The 10,142-nt window shown below is 46.4% G+C and overlaps 1 protein-coding gene across 2 annotated transcripts; it reads right to left on the bottom strand.

Annotated features, from left to right (window-relative positions):
* Positions 1-430: 430 nt before the first annotated feature.
* On the bottom strand, positions 431-9,293 carry SYNJ2BP (synaptojanin 2 binding protein). Of its 2 annotated transcripts, none has more exons than XM_074824326.1 (4): positions 9,121-9,293; positions 5,043-5,179; positions 3,424-3,519; positions 431-1,926 (listed from the first exon to the last, which is right to left on the bottom strand). In XM_074824326.1, exons 1-4 carry the CDS (start codon positions 9,185-9,187, stop codon positions 1,786-1,788), a joined length of 441 nt encoding a protein of 146 aa, XP_074680427.1. In that variant the 5' UTR covers positions 9,188-9,293; the 3' UTR covers positions 431-1,785. The 2 variants fall into 2 exon arrangements, with proteins under 2 accessions (XP_074680427.1, XP_074680428.1); XM_074824327.1 differs by lacking the exon at positions 9,121-9,293 and adding an exon at positions 5,310-5,346.
* Between the last annotated feature and the right edge of the window lie 849 nt (positions 9,294-10,142).

Genomic DNA, 10,142 nt, shown 5'->3' with positions numbered 1-10,142 from the left:
CAAGCAAACTGGTTCATGCTGCATCTGCAAAGCTCTGTCCAAAGAGCAGACCTTCTGCTATCAGGCAGAACTGGTTTGCAGGCCAAGGCAAGTCACCACATGCATCACCCCAGGCCATCCAACACCGATATACGTTCACCAAACCTCAAGTCTGTTCCCAAAGTCCCCCAAGGACACCAAGCAAAATTCCTCCTGTTTCCTCTTCCCCTTATACTAGAGGAGTGTATAAGCCAAAGCAAGATTTCATGTGGTCTAAGTGCTCCGAAACACCATTGTGATTTAGGAACATCATGTATAACAGCATACCATTTCTATCTCCAGCAGACGGCAGGAATACAGCCCTGAGCAAACACACAACAATTTCAAACACATCGGCAATATTTGACTAGAAAAATAAAGAATAGAGATAAGTAAAGCACCGAGACACCAGTTTTTCTTTGTTTGAATACATATATTGCATATGTGATTTTTTTTTTTTTTGGCATCATACAGACCAGACCATGCATTTTGCTTTTCTTTTACAAAAACAACAAAACACATTGATTTCTTGGAGACAAGAGAAAGAGGTCTTACCCCACAGAGCTCATGTCAGCTGGGGCATTTAAAACCATTCAAATCACAGTGAGGAGATGAGACCCTGCAGGTAAATTCTGCAACACACTTTCCAGAGCCAGGGTCTCTCCCTTTGGTTTTACTCACTAAGCCTTACCCTGCCTTACACCTGCCAGTCTGTCTTCTGAACATCACATCAGTCTTCACAACTAAGCACTAGCCAGGACAATCCCAGCCTGCTCTCGGCTTCTCCCTTTCAATCATCGTAAGATTTTCTGACTGCAGACAGCAAGTTAGCTGCTACAGAAAACTTTATCTAAAATATTCCTCACACAAAAAAATAACCCCCAAAACTGACCTTTAACCTGAGAGATGCAGACTTCGACCCACTTGACGGATGGAGGGATTATTGCTTCATTACTAATTTAAAGACTCTTCTGTAGCTTCAGCATGCCCAGATCTCTTGCCAGTGCTCATCCTTGTGATTCAGTTGTCTGCTTGTCTCTCTCCAAGTATGCTAGCATTTTGTGGAAAGCTTTCTCTTACAACTCTGACCCAAGAATGAGCAGTCATTCTGACAAAGTCTTTTTCTAGCAGCAGGCTATCTTCTGTCTTTCCAGAACTGGTAGAATACCTCACCAATACTGCATACTACTGTTAAATCAGCAGCTACACTGATGATTTTACCTGCGAAACCACAGATTACGTTTTATACATTTTTCTTAAGGCATTTAATTAGCAACAACCAACAAAAATTCAATGGAAAAAATAATATACCCTCTGCATTGCTTCTTTTTATTCAAGGTTCAGACAGGGATCATTAGTTTCAAGAAAAATTCAGTGGAAACAAGGCAAAGCCTCTAGTAAATATTTTTGATTTAAAACCACCCCAACCCCCACTCCCTTTAACCAAAAGTCACATCTTAAAACACGGAATAGATGAGTGTTTGAAAGTTCATGGTGCAAAACAGAGGAGGATGGCAAAACCTCCCCAGATTAGTCAAAAAACCAGCTATCCCACTCTATACATAAACACAGTCACCGCCCTTCCCCTTTTCCTCTCTGCTTCCATCCACCCTGCAACAAAATCAATATATAAAGAACATCAGCAGCAGCTTTATGATAGGCAATGATCCTTTCTGACATCAGTCTGTGATAAGATCGTTGATTCTCTATCTTTAAATTACATCATCGCTGTGTAAAATACGCAGTGATATCCAAAACGTGAACTCTTCACATCCGCTGTCGATACCTCAGCAAGATCCAGACTGCTGCTGCAGCAAGCGCCAGGCCTGGCACAAGAATGGCTGCTAGAGGAAGCCCACCTGATTCTCCATCACTCCGATGACCCACAGGGCCATTTTGTGGCTGCAACTACAATGAAAAAGAAAAGTATTTGTGTCAGAGCCCATCATAGGAGAGCCCCCAGTTCTGTGTAGGGATCAGGTGGCTCTGTAAGGATGTGCAAGATGGTTTCCCCAGGTACCTGTACACTCCACACATGGAAGGGCTAGAATGGCTCTGGATGGACTGAGTTTTCACTGCAGGGTACCCAGTCACCACCAGGCACCTTCATGTTTCTCTGCCACTTTGTAAGCTAGGACTAACAGCTGGCTCTGGGTATGTCTCATATAGCAGAAGCAATGACACATACACACCCAGTCATCCCTTGATGCACTCCCAATCACACAATTTCTTGGTGTCTTTACCAGGAAAAGGGCATCACAAGTTCTCTCTGCTTTTCTTACCTGCCCTATGTACACTGGTCCAGAAAATTTACTCCTTTACTAAGGGAGTAGGAAAGGGGCCTCAACTCACCTCTCCCTATCAGCAGGCTGATCAGTATTTCCTTTGTCAACTTCAATGCTAGCTAGGGATGTTCAAATTACAACAGTGGATTAAGGATTCCTCTCTTTCTGTATTCAAAATGGTGCTAGTATATTTAAATTAGCAGCCCACGTTTCATAGAATCATAAAAGCATTTAGGTTGGAAAAGACCCTTAAGATCATCGAGTCCAATTGTTAACAAACACTGCCAAGTCCACCACTAAACCATGTCCCTAAGTGCCACATCTACACATCTTTTAAATACCTCCAGGGATGGTGACTTAACCACTTCCCTGGGCAGCCTGTTCCAACACTTGACAACCCTTTCAGTGAAGAAATTTTTCCTAATATCCAATCTAAACCTCCCCTGGTGCAACTTGAGGCCATTTCCTCTTGTCCTATCACTTCTTACTTGGGAGAAGAGACGGACACCCCCCTCGCTACAACCTCCTCTCAGGTAGTTGTAGAGAGCAATAAGGTCTCCCCGGGCCTTCTTTTCTCCAGGCTAAACAACCCCAGTGCCCTCAGCTGCTCCTCGTAAGACTTGTGCTCTAGACCCTTCACCAGCTTCGTTGCCCTTCTCTGGACACGCTCCAGGACCTTAATGTGTTTCTTGTAGTAGTGGGCTACACACATCTCAACACTACCATGAGTGATGACCTCTGAAACAACAGGGGAGTTTTGTCTCCAGTAAGATTTTGGCTTCTGAAACAAAACTGGAGAACTTGAGATTCTGTCTTCACAGGCAAACCTTTGCCTCCGAGAAAGGAGATCTGTGAGAAAACACACCATACTCCAGGCAAAACAAAGACCTGGGAACTTCTCCAAACTCACCTCTTCACTGATACTGTTACATTCAAGTAATGCACAAATAATTACAGCCGTGGTCAACTAGAGGAGGCCATAGTTCAAATAACATATGCATAATTGACAATGACCACCTGGACACGGTATTTCTATGCCTCATGAAATAAGAGAGCTATCCACCACAAAAACCAGTCTAAACTGAGCCAGAAGTAACCCTAAGAAACAGGTAAGACATACCCTGCGCTGAATCTTCAGAGACACGTCACAGCCTGCATTCCTGAACAGTTCCACAGCATCCTTGTGCTGCAAATCCTTCAAGTCTCTGCCATTGACCTAGCAAAAGGGGAAAACGAGAACCAGTTGCTGAAGGGCAAAAAGCAAATTTTTAATGATGGAGGCTAACAGGAAAGATAGGAGATAAAAATCTTCCTCTTTCACAAAATTCTGCATTTGGGGCATGATATTATCATCAGCAAGATCCATACTCATCTATTCATATCATAGATGTATTTTTATACGTTGAGAGATAACATGAGAAACTCCAAGCCAAAACACAGAGGTACTGAAAAAAAACTACCTAGAAGCAAAATCAGAATATAAGACAACAGCTGTTTTCAATAGCAGCTTCTTATGCTGTTGCTTTACTGGAAACAAATCAAAGGTGTAATTCTGACAGCTAATGAAAATAAAAGCGCAGCTACAGCAAAATTATTATTATGAGTCTTTCCCACATTGTTCCCTTTACTGGTCTACCTTTGAAACCTTTCTGTTTGAAAGAATGTTGTAAACATATATTTAAAAGCATATTGATGTACCAAAACAAAAAAGACTTACTTACATATTGGCATCCACTTGAAAGCGTTAGAATTTTTCTTAATTTAAAATAATATCTCATGGCAGAAGGCTTTATAACCTACGTGATTTCATTCCCTAACTGATGATACCCGTCCTAATCTTTCTTTTTCATTCCCATTACCCCTAACTGTATCCCCTGAGATCACATCCAGTGCCTCCCTTCTCTTGATACTTAGACTGCTCAAACACAAGTACTTAAATATTAAACTGTCAAGAAAAAAAGAGGATAATATTCTCTGTTTAACTTATTATCATTTTCTGGATCAATAATAGGCTCCAACTAGTGCAAGGCACTCTATAGAGGCTAACAAGATTACATGTGGAACGTTAATAAGCAAGTATAAAATAAAATAAAGGTGCATTAAAAGATCATGCATCACACTAGCAGATGTTACTTCTTCACTCATCACTTTGTAAAGCGTATAGTCTTGCATGATTGCCAACTGTCTGAAGAACCAGTGGGACTGAACCTCAGCCACTTTAAAACATTCTTCTAAAAGGAGAAACAGCCTGTATTATTCCTGATGAACTGAAATTAAAAGTTTTATGGCCTAGAAGTTTTATAGCCAAAAAATGCCCCTGAGTAAAAGGATCAGTACTCATGGACTACCAGTCAAAAAAATGGAAACTTAATAGGTGGAAGACCTTTATTTACATGTGTGTAAATGACGATCAGTTGCGAGCAAGAGGTCTGATGGATTCTAAAACCTTAGGGAGGCAAGTCACAGAGGAAATACAAACACAGCACCAAGGAGCGCTTCTGAGACAAATCAAGAATGCAGAAGAGATGGGCCCACGTCTAGAGGCATTCATCTCCCTAGTGCTCAAAGCTCTCCCCAGACCCCCAAGATACCTCCCCCATGGAGTTTGCTCAGCATCATCTAATTCCATTCATCACATCCTTCCTCTGCGTGCACGGCAAACGGCAAACCTGCATCTCATATCACATCACTGGTCACTGTATTTCAAGAACACATGGGGCAACAGAAGAAAGGGCTTACCGCTAAAATTTTATCTCCTTCTTGTAACCGGCCATCAAGGTAAGCTGCCCCATCCTTTTTGATCCGGCTGACATAGATGCTGCTGTCATTGGAAACGTACTGCTGATCTGTCCCACCAACAATGTTGAAGCCCAGCCCTAAGGTAAGCCAAAGAGAAAGTTGATGAGAAAAAGCTCAAAGCTTCAGACATTCTTGCTGTTGTTGGGGACTGTACCCTCCCACATGGTCCTGTTTTCTCCACCTTACTAAAACTCACAGCACACAAACCTGCATCACCCTTTCCAACCATCACTGTCTAGAAAAGTTATTCTTACGAAACTGGTCTTGAAAGCAGAAGAGAGACTCTGAATGCCCGGGGGTCAAGATGTTTCATTCCATAAAGCATCCATGAGCCATTTTCAGGTGGGTGTTGGGGAATACTGAGGGACATGCCATCCTTTCTGCGATGCCGATTCAGCCCTCAGCAGGAATACACCTCTTCAGCACAGCATGAAAGAAAGCATTCTGCATTTCACAAGAGGCTATAGTAAATCATTACCTTTCAGCAACAAGAAATCATGACTAACAAATATTTCATGAGCTGGGAAACAGAGTTAGGAAAGGCAAGGAACGTTAGACCCTGTCTACAGATGAGGAAACAGGCAAGCAGAGCTGGGTGACCAGCCGGAGGGCACCTAGAGCTCAGAAGGCTCCCCTTCCACATCTCAGGAGCTGGAACTGACATCCTTCGCCTCCAAGAATAAGATTAGCTTCAAGGCAGCTACTTCAAATTGTGTGTAATCACTTTGTTCTGTTTCAGGAATTCAAAACACGACAGGAAATAAAGACAAAGTTCTCAGATTTAAAGCAAAACAAAAAGGAATACACATACATTAAACAAAGCTGACGTCCACTTCACATTTTTGTTATGTTTCATATTGTTCTTTAAAGTAAGCCTCAATTACAGATCTCTAGCTAGAACCAGCTGCTGGATTAAAGTTCACTTAAAGATTAAGACTTCTTGTTTCATCAAAATCCAGAGGAACAGATTGAATTCAAAATCTGGAAAACCACAGGTTATGAGAGCACATTCCCCATTGCACATGCAGCTAAGTTTCTCTGTAAATAATAATATGTGACAAGGGATGGGAAAGATTCCCTAAGAAGAGGCTTGCAGTGCAAAAAGAAAGAAAAGTCAATGAAGAAGAAGAAAAAAATCAAATATACAACCAACGTAAACAGAGAAAAACAAAACCTTTCTTTTTTCTGACATAAACCAGTCATTCAAAATCTATTCTCAAGAACAGCTGAAGGCAGATTCTCCCCACCTTCAGCCAGGCTGATTTATTTATTTTCCCTTTCTTTCTTACTTTCTCTCAAAGTTGGGACTAGAAACTTGGAGAAGGAGAGTTGCAAATGAAAGTAAAACCACCTTGTGCCTGCTGGGAAGCAGCATTTTAAATCAGTCATAGGAGATCAAAGGATGTACAAGATGAGTCATACTATTTTAAGTGTGCATCTACAGCTGGGAAGAAAAGAAATATTAACAGAAGTCTTGCCACACCCTTTTTTTTTTCCTCCCCTTCCTGGCAGCTTTAGACAAACGAGGAAGAAAATGGAAGTGGCAGCAGATTGAAGAAATACAGACATTTCAGCTAGACTAATATCTATTCCAAGAAGGAATGGTTGTGCACAATAACACACCTTTCAATGGGAATTTTAAAAAAAATAATTTTCCATTAAGCCAGTAAGCTGGGAACAGGAGAAATCAATACTACAGAAAGTACAAGGTTTAATCAACACTTATTAAACAGATAGAAGGAAGGAATCAGTTTCAGAACCCATTGATTCTCACACACATACAAACCCCCCCATATATATATATATTAAAAAAGTATACATTTTGCAAGTTTTCACCCACGATAGGAAAAGTAATCAAAGCCATAGCTTCCATCAGCAGAGGCAATATGAGATAGGAACAGACCTTTGCAACAAAAAGAAGCAGCAGTTCATGCTAGACCAAGTTAAGTATTCACAGGGCTTTTTCACTGTGCCTTTCCTTTCCAGCACCACCACTCTGGCTAAAAATATCTTCCTATCATTCCTGGAGTTCTCTGCTGTTCTCCCCTCTTCCAGTTCATGCAGCCATAGAAACACCGCACAACCGTGAGAAAAGGAGCAAGGGAAGAAGAAAGCACATGGCACTAAATCCCTTGTCTACAAGGGACCAGAAGTGCAATAGCAGAGCTTTAAAAGTAGGCTCTGGTCTAAACTTCGGACCCTCCGTATGCCTCATTTACGCTCCTGAAACTTAAAAAGCCCCTCAAAAAGACATTAAAAAAATCATGATTAGTAGGATTAGGAAAAGAGAGATTGAATAATATTGCAAATTGAACCGATTAAGTTATTCGCTTTTCCATAAAACCAGATTTTTCTCCTTAATTTCAGTCTAGTACTTCAGAAGGAAATTTGAAAAAAAAGAGACATACACACACTGCTTTGCCACTCTAAATACATTCACCTCCTCAGCAAACTTCTACCAGAGATGTTCAGCATCTTAAAAAGCTGCAGTCAAAACTCTGATTACAGAGATTAAAGGATTACACTGTGCTTTACAGATAACAGTATTTTGTTCCTTCCACAGAAGTGAATAATAATTCACATGGTAAATCAAGGTCATCAGGGGCTGTGGGACCTTCAAATCAAGTGACATAGTTAGAAACCTAACTCTAAAAATACACGGACCATCTTAATGACGGGACAAATGCTGCTTGTGGCAATCTGATTTAAATTGCTGTGACCACATTCAAGACCTCTCAACTCTGCCCTTCAACATCCCCGTCCACCTCCCTCAAAATTTCAGGTTCCCAAATGTATGGAAAGAGCCTTCCCATCAGAAATGGTTTCATCTAAGCAAATAATTTTCACTGACAAGCACAGCTTCATTAATTTGAGCTTGTGGCTGTGCACGCAGGGCTATGCAGGTTCCAGACACTGGCCACTCGGGCAAGCAGGGCTGGCAGAGGGCTGCCTGCTGGGCTCACCCTTTGGGTTGTGATCACTGACAGGGGGGCCAGGACAGACCCCAGCCCTGCACGGGAACGACCTTCACCCTGGCGAAAGGGAAACGACACATAAACCAACCATGCGGGTGCTGTGGGTCCCTGGGGGGCCCGTGGAGCCGAGGCCGACCAGCAGCCGCAGCCAGCAGTTGTGCAGACAGAAGGGCCGGGGCGTTTTCTTTCATTGTCGTTTTAATTAAAGAGAAGGCCTCGCACACCAAAGTACAGGACCTCCCTGGAGCCTGCGGTTCTTTGGAGCCAGTCTTTTGCTCCAGAGCCGTACAACTGGCATTAACTTGCCGCACTTCTCGAAGTGCAATTTGAATGGCATCATAAATCCTGTAAAAATAGGAGGGTGGACAGGCATCTGCAGGCTTCCAGGAGAGCACACACTGCTGTGACAGGAAAAGCAAAGCCCAAAAAACGCCCCACAGGCTGTCGCGTTCCCTCTCCCTCACCACCCCGAAGCCCGAGCAGTTAACATAAAGTTGACAGTACAGGGTACGGTCACTTCGACTAACGTTTTTCAAAACGCCCCCTAATTTTGGGTATCCGAGAGGGCTCAGTGCTGAGCACCTGCCTGGAAAGCAACAGGAGCTGCACCGGCGAGGGCAAATCCTGGGGAAACCAGACGCGAGTTGTTCCGCCCGAGACACCAGCCGCAGCCGGTGCTCCCACAGAAGACAAAGCCTGGCCCAGCCAGCTCTCCCTCACGCAGGTCACGGGCTCTTCCCGCGGCAGACTATCCGCCACAGGCACTTTCCACGGCACGCCGCGGCAGGAGAGTCCGTCGGGGCCGGGAAGCCCAGGGCTGCCGCCCCAGTGCCTGGGAGCGGGCGCTGCGCTCCCCGGCCCGCCCCGCCGGGACCCTCCCGCCGCCGCCCCAGCGTCCGCTGAGCCCCCCCCGGCCCAGCCCCCGCCGCCGCTCCCGCTCCGGCCTCCCCGCCCCGCCGGGGGCTGCGCAGGCCTCGGCGCGGCTGCCCCGGCCCGGGAGACGCCGAGGGCCCGGCGAGGGGCGGCCGCCGCCGCCGCCTTACCTGAGGGTCTGCGGGTGAGGCTGATGACCTCCTCGGAGAAGCCGCCGCCCGCCACGCTGCCGTTCATGCTGCGGCCTGAAGGTGCAGTGGGCTCCCGGGGCAGCCCGCTTTCGTTTCCTCGGCCGCCGCCGCAGGGCCGCGCCGCGGAGCGCTGGGAGTTGTAGTCCGCGGCCGCGCCGCCCGGGGACGGGGCCCCGCCGCCAGCCAGCGCTCCCGGCTCGCCGCGGGCAACCCGGGCCTGGGGCCGGCGGGCGAGGCCGCGCCCGGGGGCCCCCGCCTGTGCCCGGCCCCGGCCTGTGCCCGCGGAGCCCGGCGCTCACCGCCGGCCGGCGGCCCGCCGCCGCCGTGCCATGGGAAGCGGTGCCGGTGGGCGCCCCGCGTGCGGTACGTCCTTCGGGCTGAGGGCCCGGGGCCGCGGCGGCCTGCGGAACGGGGCTTCTCCCGCCGGCACCCTGGTACCCCCGTGCTGGGCTCTTACCGCGGAGTCGGAGGAGGGGTGGGCCTGCCAGGGTGCACAACACAGCGTCCTGTTGCCCGCAGGCACCCTCCCCTGCCCCTGCCCAGCGGCTTCGCCTGGCCCCCGCTCCGCTCCCCAGGTTTCTCCTGAGGCTTAAGGAGTGGGTGGCAGTTTGCTAGGGGGGGTGCAGCAGAGAAATGGGGATATGGGTGACCTGCTCCCAGCCCTTCTAACTGGCCACACATCAAACTGAAAAGCAGATCAGACAGAGATGGGCAGAAGCAAAAGCCCACTGCAGAGAGCATCCATGCCAACTCTAGTTATCCTGTGAATCAGTACAGGTAGCCTTAGATTCAGAACCACAAATAGCAAGCACACAGAACTACTGTGCTGACCACCACTGCTGGGAACAATAAATACCTGACTGTGTGCTACAGAAGGTGTTCAGTTTGAGGATTTGGGAGATTTTCTCAAAACTACAGAACAGATAATTACGTAGCAAGGCAAAGTAGTTCAGCTTTCCATCTAACAGAGGAGCCACTTGAACCTGGGACTCCTGTACCCT

Source organism: Strix aluco, chromosome 4 (assembly GCF_031877795.1).
Source record: "Strix aluco isolate bStrAlu1 chromosome 4, bStrAlu1.hap1, whole genome shotgun sequence".
NCBI lineage: Eukaryota > Metazoa > Chordata > Aves > Strigiformes > Strigidae > Strix > Strix aluco.
Note: the sequence above shows the minus strand (reverse complement) of the source record. Positions and strands in the feature narration are given on the sequence as shown.